The 24721-nt window shown below is 35.5% G+C and overlaps 1 protein-coding gene across 1 annotated transcript in view; it reads left to right on the top strand.

The window, feature by feature from the left end:
* SOX6 (SRY-box transcription factor 6) overlaps positions 1 to 24721 on the top strand; it is a 340990-nt gene that overhangs the window by 174557 nt on the left and 141712 nt on the right. The window contains exons 5-6 of the mRNA XM_059929925.1: positions 16957 to 17129; positions 19925 to 19993. Of these exons, the coding sequence (XP_059785908.1) occupies positions 16957 to 17129; positions 19925 to 19993 (242 nt within the window). The remainder of the gene's footprint in view (positions 1 to 16956; positions 17130 to 19924; positions 19994 to 24721) is intronic.

The following is a 24721-nucleotide window of genomic DNA, read 5'->3' as shown; positions in this document are numbered from 1 at the left end:
TGCTCGTCCCTCCGTATCAACGGGGGATTGGTTCCAGGACCACCCCACCTTCCAAACCACAGATGCTCAAGTCCCTTACATAAAACAGGTGATATTTGCATATAACCCATGCATATCCTCCCATGTACTTTAAATCATCTCTAGATTACTTACAATACCTAATAAATGTAAATAGTTGTAAATACAATGTAAATACTAGTGGGGCAAATTCAAGTTTTGCCTTTTGGAACTTTCTGGAATTTTTTTTTCTGAATATTTTCTATCCGTGGTTGGTTGAATCCAAGGATGTGGAACCTGCAGATATTCTATTTCACCTGATTTTTTAAGAGGTGGCATGTTACAGTGGAAGGGGTTCTGAACTGAGGATCAGGACCTGTAGGTTCTAGTCCTAACTCTGTCACTATCTAATTAACTGTATGACAACAGACAGTTCCCTTTCCCCTTCTGGCTTTCAGCTTCCTGATTTGTAAATCTTGGGAGTTGAATGATTTATTTGATTATTTACAACAATGATTTTCTGCGTTTACGATTGTCTACAAAAATATACTTAAAAAGACATTTCACTTTTTTTAATAGATAAGATAAATTAAAAATTTAAAAAATCAACTTCAGATTTAGATTAACGGTAGTAGAACAGTGATGGAAAATAATTGGGAACAAATAAGGTGGGTTGATTGGGAAAAATGCAAGATTTTTTTTTCTTTCATAATGCTTCCTTTTTCCCTTTAAAAAGCTCAGATATGCAATGAACTTTGTAACAACAGTTTGTTTTATAATCAAATTGGAAAATATATTTGGAGCTATATCTACATACACATACCAGATACACACACACACACACACACACACACACACACACACACACTCACCCTCTATCTTCTTCCAGTTCTCCAGTGTATGGGGTCAGTCTGCGACTTCAGACTGGGAAAAATAAGCACATTGTTATTTTGATGCTAATGAGAGCTGTGAAACTTCAGGATGAGAAAATTTGTTCTCAGAATGTCAGTCTAGAAGGAACAGGTGTTTTGAAGTCAAAAGGGAAATAGGCTTGAAGTTAGGGTTTAAGTTCTAGCTGTGTGATTTTAGGTAAATCTTATGTCCTCTCTGTGTCTTTTTCTTCATTTGTATACTGGTGGTGATAATAGTAATATTGGTGGTGATAATAATAGCTACCATACAAGGTGGATTTAAGTTTCAAAAAACCTAGTGTAGGTGAAAACCCTTTCTAATACTTTTTGGGTTGTTTTGATTACTATTATATCTGCCTTATCTTCAGGCACAGATTAGCTGAAACAACCTTGTCACTCAGGTCTACTCACCTTTACAAACTAAACATTTAATAAACTTATAGACACATTTTGACATAAGTTTTTAGGCTAAGACCATTATTATGGTAGATTTTTATCACTTCAGTAACTCAAATAGAAAGAAAGTTAAAATGAGTAGTCTGTTACTGAATAATTACTTCTGTATATTTTTATCTTGGTAAAGTTACTATCCTGGTAGAATTTCTACTGTGGTTTTTATTTTGTAGTGATAATGAAATGAATGTTAGTAATAAGATCACCTCACCCTTGTTGACGATCTCTGCCTTATATTTCTTGAGTTGCCAGAGAAAACTCTTCTTGGCTCTTTCCAAGTGTTGATTATTCAGTTTATTTGAACAAATGGAAGGAACAAAAGAGTATATGTAGTCAAATCTTGATTACCTGTGCTCTCAGTTACACAGATGATTCCAAACAGCAGCTACTTCAGATGTTTATATTTAGCTCATAAATGGATTTAAGTGTTTACATTTGACTATAACCATGACTGATAATCTGGGAACTCACTTATTTTTGGTTTGTTGCAATGATAATTAAAACTTGAAAGTGTTTTGCCTGAATCCAAGGTATATTTTATTACCTAGAATACACTGGCCCAAAACTCTAACTGTGAATCTTCTTGGGAGAGTCTTGCTTGTTTCCTTCTTCTCCTCGCCACACAGAAGACTGATACATGCTTGAGTCACTTTTCTCCTACTTTTTTTCTGCTCTTGAGTTGGCTTATTCACTTTTTGCTTAAATAAAGATGTTGGAAAACTAAATTTTTATACAAATATTAAGTTATTGTTAAAATGAATTTGGTTCCAAATTCACACCAAATCTCTATTTAGTTGTATTGGATTGTAGTGATGTTTTAATCACTTGCTTTTGGACCTACACAGTCCTGAAAATTTTTAATTAATGCTCACTTCAGTGTTTTAGACTTTTTTCCTTTTTTTAAAGAAAAAACTATTTCTATTGCATCTGATGTAGGTTTTGCTTCTATGAACTAACACTGTTACACCATAACTCAGGTATTCCTATAAAGCAGTGCCTGAAAAGTTCTGGGAATGACAGAACCCTTTTCCCCAAATCACATTTAATAGATTTTCTTGTATCTTGATGTTTGCTTGATTTCACAGTGCCTTTTAATCTTCACTTGGTTTAGATTCTTCAGTTTTTAAATTATAGGTTAGTCTTTAGTAATTAACTATACTTTATTAAATACATTTATTTATGGGATTAAAGTAGGAATTGTATTTCATTTAGAACCTTCTATTCCCCTCCCCCCCTTTAAAAGCTATGCTTGGTAATGTCTGATTTGAACTGCCTATGTATAAGCTTTAAAATATAATTTAGGACTCAAATGAAGCTCAGTTCTGGAGGTATAGGTTGTTTCCTTTTAATTTGGGAATTAACATAATATGGGAATTATTTATTTTGCTGTATTTGTAAGAAATTGGGTAAATAATGTTTCTGTTAATTTTTTAGAGACTAAACTATAAATTCTCTGGAATAATTCTAGGCATGTAGATTTTCTAATATTGTCTTGTAGAACTGAGGGAAATAATTTTCCCGTGGAGTTTATTAAAAGGTCATTGATTTTTATGGCTTTTGTTGAATTGTAAGTATTGTCAAGATTTCCAAAAACTTGGTTGAATTTTATACTTAAAGTGGGAAAGTTTTTATTATTTTTATGCTAAACAAGACTTTTCATTATTCTTCCTTTACAGTAATTTTCATTACTTCATTATATATAACCCAAGGTGGTCTTAGAATCTTCAGAAGCAAATATAACTTTTTCATTGATTTATGTGTTTATATTTTCATCATATGAAAGACACAGCTGTACTTAATATCAAAATTAAAATTTGTAATGATATATTGCTGTAAGATTTAGATATTTTAATATTCTCATTTTTTACATGGGCATTTTTGTGTTGTTTAGTTAATTATTAAGTAAAATTATAAGTTTGTCTCTTCTAAAATGGGGAAAATTAGCACGACCTTAATTGTGAATTGCAATTGGGAATTGCATTTCATGGAAAATGGATTGATTATTTCTATGAATGTTAAATTAAAAATTTCTCTTCAAAAGACTTCAATAAATAAGGAGCATTTATTCAGGCTTCATGAAACCATGTTTACATTGTTAGGTTTACTCTAGATAAGGGGTCTGTTATTTATATTTATTTATTATGAGTTTCTACATGTTTTCAATAGTGATGAATTGAGCTTAATTATTCTATAGAATTGTGTCACTCATATTTCAGGTTTACCAACAACCTAAAATTCATATTATGGAATTTTTATAAAGTTTACTTATTAACTACAGAGTTCTGTTTATGTAATATTACTTAGTCAAAAACTGACATTAAATGAGAATGTTATGACTAGGGAACGCATATGTTCTGGCTTTCCTGGGATTGTCCTGGTTTACACATGTGTTCTTGATGTACTAATTAATGGTGCCTCCTGTCATTTAAGAAATGTCCTAATTTGGATGATGAATTATATGAATGTATTCACATAATAGAATTCCTTTCAACAAGTATTTACTGAAGATCTACTATGTGTCTGGAACTGTTCTAGGTGCTGGGGAAATAACTAATAGTAAACAAAAACAAATGACATATCGAGTAACTTAGAAGAGTTTATCTGTTCTTGTTGTCAAAAAAGTGATCAGGTAAATTGTCTTTGTCATGGAATATAACAAAGTAAAATATGTCATTGGTGCATGTAATTGAATACTGCTAGAATCACAACACATTAAATATATAGACAGAAAGGAACCTATGAAGATTTTTTTTTAATAAATTTATTATATTTATTGATTTACTTATTTTTGGCTGCATTGGGTCTTCGTTGCTGTGCGCGGGTTTTCTCTAGTTGCAGTGAGCGGGGGCTACTCTTCGTTGCGGTGCGGGGGATTCTCATTGCGGTGGCTTCCCTTGTTGCAGAGCACGGGCTCAAGGTGTGCGGGCTTCAGTAGTTGTGGCACATGGGCTCAGTAGTTGTGGCTCGCGGGCTCTAGAGCACAGGCTCAGTAGTTGTGGTGCACGGGCTTAGTTGTTACATGGCATGTGGGATCTTCCCGGACCAGGGCTCGAACCCATGTCCCCTGCACTGGCAGGCGATTCTTAACCACTGTGCCACCAGGGAAGCCCAAGATTTTTTAAAAGAAATTAAGAGATATGCTATAGATTTGTCAATAAGATGGTAAGAATGCATTGTTTTTATAAAGTTAATGAGTGCTTTAAAATTTTTCAACTTTGTTTTAAACTTGTAGGTGTAAAAGAAAAGCTGCAAATATCCATTTAACTTAAATAAAATTCTTTTGACAAGTTAGGGCAGAAATCTCAAGTGAAGTTGCTTATAGTTTGTAAAAGCTTATTCAGTACACCTATTATTTTCTTAAAGTATAGAAAGTGAATCAGCTGAACAAAATCTTCTTGGCTAGTGGAAGTATACTAAATGTACAGTGAGAAAGCTGAGTAAGGGGCATAGATTTTAAAATGTTGAAAGACACTGATCTGGATCAGTCTATAGTGACACAGTCAGGGTCATTCTTTCAGCTTTTGAAATTCAGCCAAAGAATGGATTTTGTCATCTAAAGTATACTTTTAAAAAAAATCCTCCTGAAAGAGCTTTGGTGGCATACAGATAGGCAAATGAGTTGGCCAGTCAACTATAACTCCTTTGGCAGTTCTTTGGGCAATTAAGAGTTAGAACCTGTTCTCTGATTATATTGTCTTGGCATGTAATTCAATTTTATTGGAAGAAGGTGGTGTTAGAAAATGTTAATACAATGATATATGTAAATTCCTTTGAAATGTTCCCTGTAGAATTGCTCAGTCCATATAATTTATATAGTCCTTTAGTTGATTCTGCCTTCTAAATTGTGGTTTGTGTTCACAGAACTGTTTGAAATTTTTTTCTTACAATTCAAATTGAATTTCTAGGTGCAACATTTTCTGAGTAGAACATTTTCAAACCTATTTATGTAGACTCAGTCCCCTTAGCCATCAGACTTCATATACTATTCACAAGAACTTAAATAATATTAAATTGTAATAGTTTTAAATATAAATTAATTTACCTTTTTAATACCACTATATCTACCAATAAGGTATTTAACTTTTAAAAAATGCAGAAGGACTTCATGAAGACTCTGTATGAAGTCGTTGTCTTTAACTAGTTGTTTGTTCTTTTTTTCAAGAAACATTTGTGGTTTACTGGAAAGAGTCTGGGTTTGAAGATCAGACCATCCGGCTTAAAATCATGGCTCTATTAATTATAAGCTATGTTATCTTGGACATATTTTTAACCTTCTTCAGCCTCATTTTCCCAAGTTTGTTGAAACAGATAAAAATGCTAAGTATTAACCCTAGCACACAAAGTATTTGGACTGTCCTATGTGCTCAAAGAAATGTTTATTGAATCTGAATCTACATTTCTTTAGTTGTTCAAATTTTATTGTTTATCTCTATCTTTTTACTGGATTTGATTTTCTGCTGCTTACACAGCAGTGGGGAGAGCCATTAAATTCAGTTAGTTACAATGGTTACCAAACCGAAAGCAACTCAGACATGGATCAAATACTGCTGAAGTTCAGAGCAATTCCATCTGGTTTGTTAATGGCTCTGGCTGCCTATCTCCAACTATTCTGGGAACTACTGATTTAGAGTTGGTTATTAGGTTCATTTTAACTTTACTCAGCACAAAATAAGTGGTAGGCACTGCCTGTGCTTTGTCATAGAGAAGCATGTGACATAGACCGTGCCCTTACGGAGCTAACAGTAGGAAGTACCCATTGCGGTCTGTCATTTGCTCTTCCTCCCCACCAGTTTTCTTTATGGAATTATGAGTAGCACTAAGATTCTTATCTAATTTGCAGCAGAGCCTTTAAACCTGGGTGGGGAGCCAAGAGAGTCCAGGAGGGAGGATATCATTTGAGATCTATATGTTTGCAGAGCCTGCTGCCACTGTAATTATTCTGGGACCACTGGTGTTATAATCACCTTTTACAAGAAAAGATCTTTTTAAGTATCACCTCTAAATGCAACTATTGCAATTGTCTTTTGATTGCCTTCTCAGACGTTTGCCTCTTCAAAAGGTCGTGTCCAACACTCCTGAGGTTATTTTTCAGTACTACCATGTTGATTGTGGCATCCTATTTCCTATGAGGCTCAAATATTAATATATTTTCCCCTTCCTGCCTCTGGATAACATATCCAGCTTTTGCCTTCAAGTTAAAAAAAAAATTAAAAATCTTTATTTTTATTCATTTGACAATTGTAAAACTGTGAACATTTAAAAGTTATGTTAGAAAGTGACCTTTTTTAATTTTTTTTTTTTTACTTTGTACATAAGACTCTCATGCAAGTTTGAGTTTTAAAACCATTCTAATAGGAAATTAGAAAGTGATTTTTATACACTTCTTTTTAAATTCCATTTGTAACCTGTAATTATTGAATAGAGTGATCATAACTTTTAAAACCTTGAATCACGCTTATCTATGCATTTGTAAGAGAATGTCCCAGTATGAGAATAGGACATCCTATTTGTGACTAAACTAATTTTGTTTATAGGCCAAACATACATTGACTTTTAATTTAATTTTTTAAATGCTTAGAAATTTTTTAAAATTATTTTGTTCATGTTCTACTTCAGCATGTTCAAAATCATCCTGTGATGGGAGACCCTGGCTCATTTCTGGACCCAGGCTTTAATCGTCTTTCTTTCTTTGGCATTCCTTAATATTTATGCCTTGAATATTGTCTATTCTACATGGATAACATTAGATAACCTTCAAAAAAGCTTTCTGAACATAAAGTGTCTTCATAAAATGATGATGATAGCACCTATTGTACCCAGAAATCATTGTTAAAGTCAAAATTGAGAATGAAAAGAACATGATATTTATCCAGCTGTATTCAACTATGACAGAACAAAAAACAGCAATTTTAGAATCAATATGAAATTTCCATTTCCATTGTCCCTCTACAGACTCATAATCTGAGTTTGTGATGGGTAGAATCTGTATTACTGGCTTGTTATCTGATCCAGATACTCAGTACTGTAATTTGAGAAACTGTGAACTATCTATTGTTATGTAAAAACACAAACAATCTCCCTTGGTTCAGTTTCGTTTTAATTTAAAAATTTTAGCACACCTTCCCATCAAAGTCTTATTAGCACTGGCGACATCCAAGCCCACTCGGATGTCCTGATACCTACAAACAATACAGAACAAACTGGTTGTCTGGACTGGGCTATGTAGATTGCTGATCAAGTAATTTGTGTCAGGGATGCATTTCATTATGCCAGACCTGGAATAGGGGATTCTTAGAGGAGCCAAAAAGGGCACTAAAAGCCAGAGGACCAACCAAATCAGCCTTTGAAAAAAACCAGAATTCCATGATTTGAGAGTCCAGGTCCATATACTAGTTCTGGTGGAGTTACACATAGATATCCAGGTGAGGGGGACTGGGGCAGGGGGGGTCGCGGGAGGGTTGTCTCAGCACCAGGAGTTTAGAATTTGGAGGAAATAAGTTCAGAGGGAGAGAAAGAGAGTGGGTATGGGTGAGAGATTCAATTAGTAATGAAAGATGACTACAAACAATGGTGGACATTTGTGACTTAGACTGAAAGGTCAATTTTGTGTTAGTGGGTTGAGCTATCTTAAAGAACAAAGGGTATCATAGATACTTCCCTAGGTAAGTTTTCATTTTACTAAGGACCCCAGGAAACATTGTATTTTAAAAAAAACCCAAAAACAGATTATAAGGAGAATTTCAGCTACTTTGTTGGCTGGGTGAAGTAGTTTCGGGAAGGTGGATCATTTAGGAGTCCCGTTTTCCATTTATCATCGTGGTTAAGAGGACAGAGACTATGGCCAAACTGCCTGATTTTGAATCTTAGATATGTGATTTAATAGCTTAGGACTTGGGCAATTCCTTGACCGTTTTATGCCTCAGTTTCCTCATCTTTAAAATGCAGAAAGCAATATGACCTACTACATAAGATTGTTATGAGGAATAAATGAGTTAACATATATAGCTCTTTCTAGCATAAAGCAATTGCTATGTAAGTTCAAGCAATTATTATTGTACAATAAGGCATATTGGGCTAGGGCAGGGATTCCCCTGATTTACACTAGGCAAATCACAAATACAACCTAGAAATGGGCAAGGTATATGGTGTGTTTGTACAGGCAACTGTCCTAAGCCTTAGTTATATCTGAGAGGTTCCTCAAACCTTGCCAGGGACACTTGCTAGATTTCTCCAGGTAACTTCCTCTTGGCTAGCACCTTACTATCACAGCCTGCAGGCACACTGCACCCCATGACAGCAGTGAACTTTGATGTGTGAAATATTTGAGTATATTTTTCAGCCTTTCATGGGTGTTGTAAATATTGTATCTAGAATTCTTGGGAATGTCATGGTCTGCATAATCTTTGTATTTGCTCAGAACCAGAAGGCCATATGCTCATTGAGGAGACTAAGGAGAAAGAGGTTTGGGGAATAAATGTAACAGAGGATCTTGACTACCAGGCTAGATGCTAATTTCCTGAGTAACTCCAGGTGTATCACCTAATATCAAGATCTGTTCTTACATCTATAAGGTATCAAAGATCAATTTATTCACCTCTTTGGTTGTCTAATTGCCTAGCCTATCTTTTAAACTTCTTATTTTGTAAACAAACCCTTACTAAGAAGTTGTATATTTCTAAGCCTTATGTGGCATTAAAATTCTAGGTCCCTTAGAGCATTGCTCCTAACTTCTAGAAATTCCCTACAATGTATTTCAAGTCTGAGGCAAGGGAAGATAGCTAGTTTTCCCTTAGGCCCCAGACTTCCTTGGATTAGGAATCAGAAGACCTGAATTCAGATCCAATCAAATACACTGACTTGGTCAAGTTTCTTTACTTTTAGTAGTTAGTTTTTCATCTGTGAAATGAAAATAAAGCAACATTTAGGATGATGATCAAATTAGATACCACATAAAATCTTTTAAGACAATACCTTGGGGCTTCCCTGGTGCCGCAGTGGTTAAGAATCCTCCTGCCAGTGCAGGGGACATGGGTTCGAGCCCTGGTCTGGGAAGATCCCACATGCTGCTGAGCAACTAAGCCCGTGCACCACAACTACTGAGCCTGTGCTCTAGAGCCCGTGAGCCACAACTACTGAGCCTGTGTGCTGCAACTACTGAAGCCCACGTGCCTAGAGCCCATGCTCCACAACAAGAGAAGCCACCGCAATGAGAAGCCCGCGGACCGCAACGAAGAGTAGCCCCTGCTCGACGCAACTAGAGAAAGCCGTGCACAGGAACAAAGACGCAACGCAGCCAAAAATAAATAAATTAATAAATAAATAAATTAATTAATTAAAAAAAAGACAATCCCTTGTTAAATAAGGTCTATTTTTCTTAATTCTTACTTTCCTATCTTCTAGCTCTGATGGAACTTCTGGAGAAAGAGCCAATCCTATTATACTTGGTGGCAATATTGAAAAAAAATTTTTTCCCCCAAAGGACCAAAGAATTTCATGTTTCTGAAAGATCATAAATTACTCCTTTTGTATGTAAATTGTAGAGATGTAGCCATTGACCAAGTATTATCCATAGAGAACAGTAATGTGAAGGTAGCCTGTCTTATTACTGAGGGAGAGATATTTCAGGATACCTTCATTTCCGGATCCCAAAAGGATAGGCTAATAAAGCACAATGGGCTAAAGGCCCAGCTGTGAGGTTAGGAGCCTAGATGGCAGAATTCCATGGATTGTTCTTGCTCTTTTGGGATCTGCAACATGAATAGACCTCAGCTGATCCAGGAATAGACTTCCTTTTGCAGCTAGAAAGAGGGGAAGCTGAAGGAGAGGTGAGTGTGCCTGGAATAGACAGGAGAATTGAACTTAATTTAGGGAGTTCCCGGGTATCCTCCTCTTGTTCATACACAGTAAGATTTTAATGACATTTTAAGTGAGAGCTGTTTACATCTTAAGAAGGAAATTCTCATACATTGGGTGAAAACAAACCCAGCCTGTACCTCAATCCTGAGCCACACTTCCTGTGTAGTGGTCCCTAAGTGATTCCTAAGAGCACAATTGCTGCATTTATTAAACTTTTTATTTACTAAGGAGTGGATAGTAGCATATGGGAGCAATGACAATAGCTGACTGATGAGAAAACAAAGAAATTCCAGTATTTTGCTCTTTTGAAAAAAGTCATTCAGAATTTAGTCATATTGGTTCAGCTGTTGTAACCAAAGACTGATAAGATAATAGAGGTCTTTGTGGTGGTTTTGTACTGAAATCCTTTATCTTTATGATGCACTGGGGCCCTTTGAGTGGAAAGCTTTTAAAACTGCTGTTGGGTTCAGAACTCAAATTAGCTGCTAGTATACTGGGACAGGGGTTCCTTTCTCAGGCATTCACCACAAAGTAACTTTTATCAGGGGACCTTCTGATAGACTGTTAGTTTCTTCAGCTTACCCTATTTATTTCTGTTGACTTTTTGCGGTCCTATTTTGTGACATTTAAAAGAAGGCTATATCAAAAAAGGCCAATGCTAAATGATGGACTGAGCTTGTGAAGTGGAGACATCACAGCCCATCTGATGTGTGAGGAGGCTGCAGTATGAGACACAGCAGTTTAACCAGGTTACCTGTGGGCAGAAAAGATCAAGTGCAGCTTTATTTTATGACTAGCATTGTATTTTGTCTTTCTTCTCAAACAATGTCCATTAAAAAAATTAGAACTGACCAGGGAATTGACTCTTAAGAGCTTTTCTTTTCAACTGAATTTAAAATCTTTCTGGGTTGTTGGCTGAGTTCCTTGATTGATGCTGCTTGGAATTATTGTTAAGTTCTTTAATCCTTTCCAGGATTGATGTGGAAAAGTACATCTCTATCAGAATTCCACTCCGGTGTTACTGCCACCCCTCCCCATCGTTCCAAACACACTGTTCATGCCCAGGCTTCTTGTAATTTCATTGTTAAGTCCTATTAACTTTGTTAAAGTAGTATGTGATCCAATAAAGGAGAATGGTTAGATAGAAGTATTATTTTCAATTTGCTAGGACACATTTCTAGATAATGCCATTTGTTAATGTTAGTTTTATTTGGCTTGGTGAACATTGCGTTTTAACACTGTTGCCCTTCGTTTCATAAACATGAAGAAATAAAAAACATGCAGAGAAACTCACAAAAATTAATTTAGCCATCCTTGCTCATTCTCTTTCCCTCTCTCTCTACTTCCCTCTTTGTTTCTCCCCTCCCACCTCTCTTTCTTTTTCTCTCCCCCACACCCCCGTTTCTAATTTTCTCTGTCTCTCTTTCCACTGCTGTGCTTGTTTCTGGGTTTTCTCATTAGAAAAACTTAGTCATCACCACATAGCAGTGATCCACTTTCAGGGGACAGCCATTAAAAGAGTGACCCGTTTAAGACTTTTATATTGTAAAAGTCCTAGGTACGGGAATATTGTAAAAGAGGTGAGGCAAATCCATTTAGTGAAGTGCTCTGCAAGGTGCCTCCCTTGTCCAGATGTGGAGTCTTTAGGGACTTCCCAATGCCCAGTCTTATTTCTAGCACCACTGATTGTAATTATGTATATTTTACATGGGCAAAATTAACTAGCAGATTGTGGTGCTAACTTTTATGAGCTCATGAAAAAAAAAAGACTTAAATAAATTTTAAATGACTTTTAATTTTTCATTCTATATCAAGAAGGGATTTATCCTAATTGTCTTATTATTTTACCCAAATTCTCATCTATTTTGAATTTTCTCTGTTGGCTTTGGGCCTAGGGACAGGTAGTTATAGTTTGTAAAGTTTAAAATAAATAGTCTATTTTAGTTAATTTTTTTCAAGTTCTTCAGATTATGACCAAAAAAGGCTAGAGGGCTGATTTTGAAACTGTTATGGTGAAAGATGGTATTTGAAAACTTTTGATGAGGGAAATTGCTGCTGTATTTACATTTTGAAAAGTGTTTCCTTATTTACGCACTATTGACTTCCTATTGAGACTCAAAATTTTAAGTACAACTGGTAAAAATTCAATGGATCAAACTCAGTAAATCTGAAGTCACTGGAATAAAGCCCCCTAAGAAAAAAATGTGTCAATTTTAAAGGTCTTTCCTAACTGAAGACCATTTTGTGATAGAGCCAAAGGTTAATAAAATCAGTAGTGAATGTAGCAGTTTTACAGATAAGCTATTCACAACAAGTGTAGTTACTTGAATAAAAAGCTAATTCAGTTCTAAAATGCCACATGCAGTAGCAGTGAATAGCTGCTTTTAGGTGCTTTCTGGAGGAGGATAAAATACAGAATCACGGCACTCTTCTCTTCCAGCGTCCCTGGCTGCCTGTAAATTGCTGTGAATGGGGCTGTGGGCTGACAGGCTCTATTAAGACAAACTGCCTTTCTCATCGGAGAGATAAAATAAATCAGGTGTTTAGTCAAATTAAAATACTTCAGCTGGAGCAGGCCCTGGGGAGCACTGATCCACCTGACTAATCTAAGAGAAACTCAAGACAGATGTGGTTTGGGGATAAAGACGACCCATGGAAAAAAAAAAAAGAAAAACACCAAAAAAAACCCCTACTGCACTGTCTTTGTAGTTGGAGAATAGATACAGTTTACAGCGGAGAGTGTCAGGCGCACACTGTGTGTGATATTGGATAAAAGCAGGCGCCCTAACTTGTAGAGAAGCTGTGTATGGAAGCTCTTTTTTGCTGGTTCCCTTTTTTTGGTTTATGAAACTACTTCTGTTTTTGTGGAGGAGAGACTATTTTCTGGCAATACTTTTTAGAGAATCATTTTAAGATAGCCTGAAGGATGTAAAACGGATGATGTAGGCAGCTACTGATGACCTCTGCTGGCCTGGGCAGATCCTCAGGATCTGATCTGCTTTTTTTCTAAGTGATTTAAGACAAGATATTCTTAACATAGAGTTAGCCTACCTCATAAGAGCATTCTATTGGGTTGGCCAAAAAGTTCATTCGGTTTTAAGTAAAAATAAAAGACACATTTTTCATTTTCACAAAGAACTTTATTGAACAATGTATTCATTAACCAAATGAACTTTTTGGCCAACCCAATGTATGGTTGTTTGCCTTCCTTAATATGTATTTAGGCTGCCCCACTATGTCCCATAAATTGTCTGCTTTTTCAGCAACTCTCGCAGTTGTAGTTCCTTTGCTATGGCAAAGTTTCATGTTCAATTAAACTAGTATTTTTGAGATGAAATAACTTGGGTTCGCAGGTTGGTTGGTCAGCGTGATTTAGATTTGACGTTGCTTTTATTATAGCTGCATACATATTTGCTGTTAATTAAAACAAAAATCCAGCACCATGGATTTTAAATACCTGGATTTAAACCACTATATGTGAATAAATACAATGGGTATAGAACAGAAAAATGACTACACACACACACACACACACACACACACATATGTATATATAGTCGCTTGGGGATCAAATTAACTAGAAATCAATTGACACCATACAACAGCTTACATTCTCTAAATGTGTAGGCTAATGTGTGTGTGTGTGTATACATATATATCCGTATGTGTATTTCCCATTTCAAGGGCAATTTTAGATTTGTTTTACTACTACATTTCATTCCAACTGCATTTGTCATGCCACTCACATGTATTCAAAATATATATGTGCTTCTCAAATTTAAGGAAAAGATAACAACAGCCTTATATGAGTACCCAACTCTTCAATTTAAACATACTGATCTCTGGCTTGTTTTCTTCTTAAACATGTATCTTTTAAGTTCAATGAAAGACTTATTTAGGTGTCATTGAATTTTTACAGTTAAACAATTTGAGTGTCATGCTGATTTGTAAAAAGATTCAGTTAAATGGTGTTATTCTGTAAATTCAGAAATACACGTCTGTTAGTATTGGAAGCACCAATGCATTTATAGACCTGTTGGCTTCACCTTGAACAGAAGAGGCTAAGAAGCCATTTGTGTGTTATCTTCAGCTTCTCTGTTTCCTATGCAGAGGAGAAAGGGAAATATATTGAAGATTTTTGAAAAGACAAAGTTTAACCTGGGAGAGAAGAGAAAATTTTCCAGTCTTTACTGGAGAATCTAAATACCAGATTCGACTCTTGTATTGGTCCTTGCCCAAAATTTCCAATGAATGCTCTTCTTTATTAACAAAATTTCCAATGAATGCTCTTCTTTATTAACAAAGAATTATGGTACGGTAACTTTCCCAGTATCCAGTAAGTCTTCTCTTAACTCACCTCATATACATAGGTATAACAAGATAATTACACGTAGATCAGAATGTTGCCAAAAAGTATATGCAATAAACCCCATTTATCTGTTCTCATAACTTTCCAAACTATTCTCCACACTGTAGCCAGAACACCCACATCATCTCTTGTTTAAAGTACTTCAGTGATTTTGAAATTTTCTTAGAATAAACATGAAGTTCATCCAGCATGGTCTATAAGGAGCTGAATGGTGTGAACTTTTCCTACCTTCCTAGCCTCATTTGGTCTTCTACTCTCCTTTGTTTTTCTTATTTAAGTTTTACTACCTTCTTTCAATTTCTGGAACACACTGACACTCTCCACCACCACCTTCCCCCTCACAGGGCCTTTGCCTATGTTGTTTTCTCCTACTGAAAAGCTCCTTGACCACCCTCCAACTCTTTGCCTAGTTAACTCTTCATCTTCCTGTTAACTTGTTACTTTGCCAGGCATAACTTCCCTACACTTGAGCCTCCCAAACTTGGTTCAATCTCCCCCCAAATGTCTGTCCTGTTTATAATTCTTATTTAGTTGTAGTTTACATTTATATGTGTGATTACTTGATTAAGGTGAAAGGGAACTGTGCATTTTCTTGGTATGGTATCAGTATACTTAGTTCTTGATATAGTACCTGAGATTCAAGAAATATTTTTTTAATTAAAATTTAATGAAATGAGTAAGTAAATTCCATACTTGTTTTATGTCTTCTCATTCCTATATATCATTAACATTTATATTAGTTGAGCTTGTTGTGCTTTGGAGGAGATTTTTATGATCCCCTCCAAGAACCTGATTTTGTATTTTAACATTTCTGGATCAAGAAGTTCTTTCTTTCACCAAGCTGAAATTCCTATTGCTGAAATAAAAACTCATTAAAAAAAATCACTTTCAGTAGCTAGAAGGAACAGCTGGTCACTATCCTTGATGCAGTGTTTGTTTCCTTATCTGTGGAGTACATTTTCTAACATCATTTCACTATCTTATTTTTCTTTTAATTTTGATTTTAGGCCACCTTTCAGCTCAGTAAATCTTTAAGGGATATGGGATATTGACAGTTTATTTATGTATTTACTTATTTATTTTTAAGGACTTTAATTGGCATTAAGAATACCAAGGTAATTCTAAATATTGTAGCTTATCAGCCTTACCTTGTGGGAATCATATACTAGTACGTGCTAGCCAGCATCACCTGAAGGCTCGCTTTTCCCTGGACCCACTCAAAAAATAGGCCCATTCCTAATTAAAATACGTTCAGATTCTCAGATTGTCCTGGTGCTTTCCCAGCAGGAATGAGGGGGTTTCATAAGGAGATTGGAAGTCTCCTCTTCCACACACACAAAAATTGGCAATCTTTATCTCTTTTGACAGCTGGTGGCATCTTTCTGAAAAGCTTTCAAAGCATAGATCATTTCTTCATAATGAAACCTGTGTGCTCAAATACAGTGGGTTGTGGGTTGAAATTCTTATCTTATACTATGGCAAAATGCTCTAATTTAGATTCACAAAAGGATTCTGTACCCTTTACTTAGGAGAGCTGTGCAATTTGCCCATAAATAGACTGTTCAGCACCATTAGTGCATATCGTAGGTGTGCAGCGACATCATAACCTTTTCAACCTCGAATGTGTTTTTTCCCTTTGAAGAGTGACAAATGACAAAGGGGTGAGGGAGCCCCCCAAGCAACGTTATTGCCTTTAAGGATGAACTTGGGAACTTTAGCTTGATCCCGTCACCAGAAAAAAAATCAGTTTCAATTCTTTCTTACCTGAGGCAAGACAGATTTTTTTTTCTTTCTGTAGCACTCATCCCGTGGCCAAGAGTGACCTCTGACTTCTGAGATTCAGAGACAGATCTTTGCACAATAGAAAAATTTTATGAGGGCAGTGATCAGAAAATTCCTAAGTAACATTATTTAAGCACCTATTATGTCTTAGATCCTCTGTCAGTCATTGCAGGTAGAGGTTGATTATAGAATATTAATACAACCCATAGTTTCTAATCTTTGGTACTAAATAGCATAAGATTCCTAGCTTGATCAGATAGATTTGGGTGGGGAGGGAAGGGGAATGTGGTGAAAGGGAGAGAATGGAATAGGTTGTTCTGTTTTGTTTTGTTTTAAAGAGCAAGAGGGAAGAGTGAGTGAGAATTGTATTGGCAACAGTCCTTTTTCTTGGCAGGGGCGATGACTAACCCTAGCGTTCATTCCATTGCTACTCCATAGAGCTCCTGCACTTACAGTGACCTCCACTTATTGTCCCAGATATTTAAGTGTCCCAGGGTAGTCCCTTTCTAAATCTGCCCACCCACTTGCTTCCCTAATTCATTCAGACTTTTCTCAAACTTGTGAGATATCTTTTCGCTTCCATTTTAGGTACACCTGAGAGCTTGGCAGAAAAAGAACGGCAGCTCTCTACCATGATTACCCAGCTGATCAGTTTACGGGAGCAGCTCCTGGCAGCGCATGATGAACAGAAAAAACTGGCAGCCTCACAAATTGAGAAACAACGGCAGCAAATGGACCTTGCTCGCCAACAGCAAGAACAGGTGAGCCCTGCAAAAGGAGCTGATGAACTGGAGGTGTGGAATGTGCCAAGCTCAGCGAGTAATCACATTGATTAGTTTATTTGTCATAAGCCTTCCTAAAAAAAAGAAGGAAAGAAAGAAGCCTTCTGGAAATCCTGGGTCACCGAGAATACTGAGGGAATATATGTGGAGGACAAAGAAAGGCGTCATAGCAACTGGGCATAACTGAAATGATAACATTGTTCCAGAACATTTGGATTTGATTAATTACTTGGGGATACTTATTCATGTAGGCATCACGTATATTCCCAATGTAGCTTAACCATGAGTAAATCGCTTTTCTCTGGGCCTTACTCTTCTCTCATCCAGTAAAGGAGGATCCTGGTCTAGAAAAACTTTGAGAATCTTTCAGTTCACTGGTTCAAGCTAAGGTGACCATATGTCTCAGTTTTTCCAGAATAGCTCTGGTTAATGTCTGTTTTCCAGAGTAATTATTAATACTCCCCTCTTCCACTTGCAAAAGTTGTCCTGGTTTGGATGATAAATTATATGGTCACTTTATTTATAGCATAGGTAAATCATTAAAAACAAATTAACACATGGCTCCTGGAAGAATTTGACTTCATTGATTTGGAAGTGAGAAGGAAGAAAAATAGCAAAGTTTGTGTGTATCTTTTAAAAAATAAATCACTTTCCCAAATGTTTTTCCTGTCTCATAAGAGTGCATTAATCTAATAACAATGATCCTATAGAGTAGTCCCTGATGCTTTAGATCAGATAGACCCAAATTAATGTGCAGTTTTTAGGAATCTGACATTATTACTGGAATTATCTTTTCAGTTAAATGTATTTTATAGGGGTATATAGAGCAATATATGCTCTGTTGATTTTAATGAGTTGTGACGTGTGGTATTTTATATGCTTGAATATTTGCCCACATGTAGGGATATGGACTCAGCCCCTAATGGAAAATAACATAAAGGAACACTGTAAAAAATCAGAAGTTAGAGTGTCATTTAGCTATCCAGAGATGACACAGTAATTAACTATTGACACTTGTGAATAAGCTAGCACAAATTAATCTTGACACATTTGCAGACGAGTGATATCTTACAGTGAACACTTTGTAATTATATTTCAAAATGAAAATTAAATGACACTTAAAACTAGGTTGTCATGCTCAATGAAGCGAGCATGTAGCTCAACCGATTGGCAAATAAAATTCAGAATTTGAGCCACATGGTGCTTATGTACCATACTTCACTGTGTCAAACCCATACATCTAGAGTGGATGATAGTAATTGCACTGTGGTGTTTTGGATGCATTTCTATGCAGCACTTTATCATTTAGGAGGGACCATCAATATTAGATGTCTAGTGGTGTTTCACTGGATGGCTAAGAGGAAATAAATATTCAGAGATCCAGCATGTATACCTAGAATTGCAGAGTGAGTTGTCCATTTCTGATTTGAATGGTGATAGGCAGAGTGGGCCTTTCCAAACGGATTAAATACTGTTTCCATTTTGCTTATAAAGCTTTGGGGAGGAGTGATCCCATTTCTCAAACTGTACCCTTCGTTAGGGGTAGCTTTATCATGACTTCCAGTATGAACCAGTCATCACCAGAAACCATTAAGCCACATTTGGGGGCAGATTGCTATTTGTCATCTTCTGCTGAAAGGAATGTGATTTGGGTGTGTCCCTCTACTCTATGCTAAAATATCAAAAGGACTCAGGAAGTATACAGCTGAGGGCTGGTTCACACTCATTTCCACTTCCAACATTGTCCATTCTAGAATATTTTGGAAATAGAAGGAATAGGAAGAACATAACTCTTGCCTATAGGGCACCACTAAACCAAGTCCTTCTAAGTGCTTTCTGGCCATTTTTGTCTCTGGCTTCCTAGGTTGGCAGTGAGTGTTTTCACTAAGGGGCATTCCCATGGGCTTCAGACTCCAGCAGCTCAGATTTTGAGGTAATAAGTAGCCTGACACCTAACTCCTGTTTTATCGTAAACACCATTATCCTACAGAAGTTCCCTGCTCTCCTGAGGGGCAGATTTCAGTCTTCAATAGGGCTTGCATTAAGTAGTTAATGTTTCTTTTTATAGATGAGATGATGTGCTAAGATGTTGAATTTGATTGTTGGGTGAAGCAGGGAATACAAAACTTGTATGTGGATCCTGTACTGTAAAACTAACACATTACCCTCAAAAGGATGTGAATAAATATTAAATTGTGTTTGTTTTTAAAAATGCTTTGTACATTACACATTATATCAACAAAAAAAGATAAAGGTTTTTGCCTTTTGCTGTATTTTTTTGGCACTCCCTTGACAATATTTGTGTTATCAGTTCTGAAAATCTTTACAGTAGAAAAGGTTTCACCAAAGTAGCCATATTATAAGTAATAGAAAGTTCTTTCCTATCTTTGCTTACAGATTTTACTTTTTAAATACAAATTAAGCTCCTTAGAAGAATGTAGCCAGAGTTTTCCTGTTTTTATTCTTCAAGGATGAGATTTTGAAATTCCCATTCTTTCCAGATGACCAGTGCAGATATAGATGAACTGCTCACAAATGTAATACAAGGGGGTAGTTTTCATGTACAGGTAAAGATTTAGGGGCAAGCAGAGAGATGGCACCTGTTTGAAATGTTTCCTTTTCTCCAACTTTCTGATTCTGCCTCTCTCATTTTATAGGAACTCTTTCATGTAGAAGTACAGTAAAGCATCCTTGTAATACCAGGAGAGGTACCTGAGATAATGGCAAAGGTGTAAGCATTTCATTTTAACTTAATGAAACTTTATTTCTGGTAGATTGCAAGACAACAGCAGCAACTTCTGCAACAGCAGCACAAAATTAATCTCCTGCAGCAACAGATCCAGGTCAGTGTATTTTATTACTCTCGTCTGATTATACTTAGATACTTTTCTCCTTGAAAATGGAATTTAAAATGCTGCAAATGCACCCTTCTCTTATAAACAGCACCAATAGGGCTGTTTGTTATTCAGGGATGTTGTATACAACTGTATAAGTGGATGTAGAAAATATCGACTTGGTGGTAGTCTAAGCATTCTTTTCTGATGTGATGCGTAAGCAGAATAAACCTTATCTTTTTTTCCTTCTGCCATTTGCCTGACACAACCTGGTGGAAACCTAATGGTTTCCAAGGTAGCATACACATGCTAGTTTTATTGCCACAAACTACTTGCTGCTTTATATTTTACCATCTAATAGTATCATGGGTAGAAGCTTATGTTTATTTGCTTGTTAGGACTGTCTGGGCCAATTATGAGAAGAATCTTATGACCTAGGAAAAGGTTGGTAATAATTAATTGGTTCTTTAACAGATATTAACTGCATTTCTGCTAGGCACTGAAGAGAACATAAAGATTAATAAGTAATTGTCTGTCTTCAAGAAGCTTATAGTCTAGAAAGGAAGAAAAACTTGTTCTGGAATAATTGTAACACACTTTAGAAATTCCTTTTTCTTTTGTTTTCTTTCTTTTTTTTTCTTCATTTCTTTTCTTTTCTTTTCTCTCTTTTTTTTTTTTTTTTTTTTTTGTGGCAGGTTAACACAATATGTAGATCATAATTGCATGGGCCTGGGAAAGAATTCTGATTTCTGTCATTCCTTTAGAAATTTGATTGTTAATTCAGCTAACAGCTTTTTGACATAGGTAAGGGAAGTGGTCTCCATTTTTGAATAGGAACATAGGTGTGTGACTTCTAGAAAGCCTTAGAATAAGCAACTGGTTGTCTGGTGATTAATCCTCAGGAATATTGATCCCAGAGGTATATGTATCCACCACAGTCTCTGGGTTTCTCTTGGTTGCTGTAGATATTTTCTAACCACTGGGATCTATGGTTCAGCCTAGTTGGGGCGGTATATTCTGAATTATATTAGTCCTTTCCTTGAGATTAGTATCACACCTTCCTATATTTTAAAAAATCATTTACATAAAGTCATAACTTATTTCACCTCACTGATGAAAGCCAGTGATTTTAACTTAGATTTTTGCTTCATTTTGTAATCACACTTAGTGTTCCAGGTAGTAGTCACTGCATTTAAAATACCAGTTTGGTGCCTGAAGAAGTACCTGTACCTAATTTGGCATTTTGTCCAGGTGTCTTTACTAGGAGGTCTTAACCAGTGTTTGTTGTTGTTGTTGCTGTTTTAATTAGTTCTGATTCTATATTCCATACTCAAGTCTGTATGTTTCAAAATACAGAATCCAAACATAGAGGAGACGGTATATCTCTGGCATTTGGGACAGTCAGCCTTTATAATTAAATCTTGAAATAATTTCTCATCCTGATACCTCATGACTCATGCTGAGATCCTTAATTAAATAACTGTCCAGGTGTTCCCTTGTTCTGCCCTTATTAGAATTTTCAGTGTGTCTCCCACTGCTAAGGTCAAGATTTTTAGCCTGTGGCTTCCTACATTTTTCTCTAGATCCCTCTCTAAGAACTCAGTAGGTGTTAAATAACCTAACCTGATCATTTAGTTCTCTCTGTTTCTCCTATTTGTAAAGCAGAAATGGAAGAAATTCCCTGAGATGTTCTCATATCAGTTACTTACTATTAATGTTTTTACTACCTCTTTATTACTTACTTCTTTGTTTATTTTGAATATATTTCACTTCTTAGTCCAAAGTTGTTTGCATTAACTGGCTGTCTTAATTGACGTTTGCCTGTTGTACTGAGGATCTCAGATGAATAGCAACAAAATCAAAGTATTTTAATGAAATATTATAGGCATTTATTGATTACATATGATTTTATAGTTATAACTTGACTATATAAAGTTGATATCTTTTTCAGGAAACTATAGGACATGATCTTAAAATATTATTCATCAGAATGTTCAATTTGAGAAGACAAGAAAGTTGGTTTTTCAAGTGTTTTAATAGAAGTTTAATTGCTTTTAAATTTGTAGATATTTCTCATTGTTTAAATTTTTAAAAATTGAAGCTAATCAGGCTTTGATCTCAGCAGTATAAATTATAAAATCATAGAGAGATTCAAAATAGTTACATTAATTTTAGAAATATGGGATTCTTTGTAACACGAATTCATATTTTAAAAAATAAGAGGAGGCAATAACCTATATTTATAGTTTATTCTGTCCTGAGCTACTGCTTCACTGCATATCTTGTCAGTATTTATCTTATCGAGCATGAGACCATTCAAAGAATTTTTCAAATACTGAAAAACACTTCTCCTTACACAGAACATATTAATCTCTGACACTTACAAAGCATGTATTTGATATTCAGACTTCTAGTTGTTTTTTTGGAAGGGGAATGTGTTCACAGTATTTTCAAATAAGGTTTTTGACCAGCCATAGGCGTGATCAAATTTAGGAGAGAGACTGTTGTTGGACTAATTTTAATTTGAGCAAAATATGAGATTTAAGAAATGCTTCACACATTTTTCTATCATGAAACATTCTCCCTTTTGAAAACAAAACAGAGTAAGATAGTAAATACAAAACCTTTCTCTTCTGAAAGCAAATGAATACAGCGACAATTTGAGATCCCAAGTTTGACCTTTTTCCTTCTTTTAAAATCTTGTATCCTAGAACCTATTTGCTAACATGGTCAGCAAGATTAAGCCATGGCAATTGGCCATAGATCCCAAGTATCAGGTGGTTACATTCACCTGATGCTTGGGATCTATGTACATACATAGATCTAAATAATACATCTAAAGATTATTCTTTACTTCTAGTTCAGAATGCTGACTTCTGAATTAGTACTGTTGTTTTGAAATTTGCAAGCTGTACTAGAAAGAAAGGGAAGAGTGTCTAACCTCTTATAACAACCACACACAAACACATCTGGGTCTGTTATAATGGAAGCAAATGAAAACCTGGATGGTTTGCATACTGAAAAGCAGGATTTTTCATTAGCGATAGGAAAAGGCATGATTAAGATAGTATTGTAAAAGTCCACGTGCTTATTTTATTTGCAGTCCTTCAAAACTTATTCTGTATATGTAGTTAAAAATTATTTCATTTATATATTTTTTCCTTTAATATAATTTTAATGTAATTTTGCCTTGGTAAATTCTAATTAAATTTTTAAAGGGATACTTTTAAGACCATATATGGTCTTTAAGCCATGTTGAAACCATAAGATGAATGATTTTGTGAACTAATGTTTTTACACTTTTGATGAGTCAATTTTTACCATTTAAAAATCAGGTTAATAACTTTAAATGATTATTAAAATTCTTTAATGTCAACAGATCTTTTAGGAGGCTGTTTGCTTAGTGAATTCAAATCCCTCTGTTTGTGCTTTGGGGAAAATGGCGATACCTCTAATTTGTTACATATTAAGTAATTCCCCGGATATGGAGCCCAAAATAGACATTTTTGATATTTCCAAGACAGATATAGCACAGTTTTTATTAACTTTGTGGATAGCAAAACTAATAGATCATGGAATATGGATCCTTGGATTTGAGAATGTTGATTCTCATGTTATAATTCCAAAGGACAAATAACTGCTTTAGTAATTTCTTCCTCTTTCTCCCACACCATAGTATCTTAGCCAATCTTTTGAAGCATTTTACTTATGAGTTATGTTGACTAGGAAACAAAATTCAGTTTGAATCCATTGGGCATATCAACACATATTTATAGCATTTTAATCAAACATTAAATGTAAGTCTAATCTAAGCAAACCGGAAAATATTTTATAAATCTTGATTTCTTGATCCGTCCATATATTTATTCATCTAACCTCATTTGACCATGTCATGGTTTTTGAATCTAAAGATATTCTTCATGGATACAATATACCACATTCTTTGGTTTTGATAGCATGTCAGTAGGAACATATTTAACGATGGCATTTCATTGCTAGAACTTAATCTTTGCAAGAGAATTCACCTTATTAAAATATCTCTGTGAGAAACTTACTCTTTCAGACATGAATGGTGTGATCCAAATATTGATCCAAATATCTCTTTAGACCCCTCCGTACAGGTGGCGTCCTTGCCTCACATCACTGACCAAACAACAGTGGTCTCTTAAGAAGGGACTGATTGGCTGGGATTTTATTTGGGCACTTGACCTCCTGGGCCAGAGCCAATGATTTAGTCAATTCATATACATATACCTTTTTGGGTAAAATTGTGAAACTTGAAATTCTTAGCTCAGTTCTTTGTTAATCTTTATGATTAGTATATAATATTCATTGTCCTTCCCTCACAATTTAATACATGAATTAGATGGTGAACTCAATCTGTGGAAGGCCTGAACTAATGCCATTGCTGCTGCTTTGCAGATACTTTCTCTTTTCTGAAAACTTTCTCTTTTAAATGCTCTAATACATACTGCTTATTTACACAGCCAAGTGTTTGTCTCTTCACTGAAGCTTCACTCTATTCTTTAGAGTATGTGAGTATTTTTCATATGTAGTGTTTTCTATTTTGATTATAATATATTCATTTGTGCTATTTGCGTATTTTGTGTCTCTGTGTGTTTGTCATGTGGTTGGTTGAGTGCCGTTAAATGTGTGTTCTCCTTTCTTCCTACGTAACCAGTAGACATATCAATATTATGAGCAGGGAGGTAGGTGATTGTTCTTGAACCAGTAAAC

This window comes from Balaenoptera ricei, chromosome 8 (genome assembly GCF_028023285.1).
Source record: "Balaenoptera ricei isolate mBalRic1 chromosome 8, mBalRic1.hap2, whole genome shotgun sequence".
Lineage (NCBI taxonomy): Eukaryota > Metazoa > Chordata > Mammalia > Artiodactyla > Balaenopteridae > Balaenoptera > Balaenoptera ricei.
The sequence above is the reverse complement of the archived record's forward strand: the minus strand, read 5'-3'. Positions and strand labels throughout refer to the sequence as shown.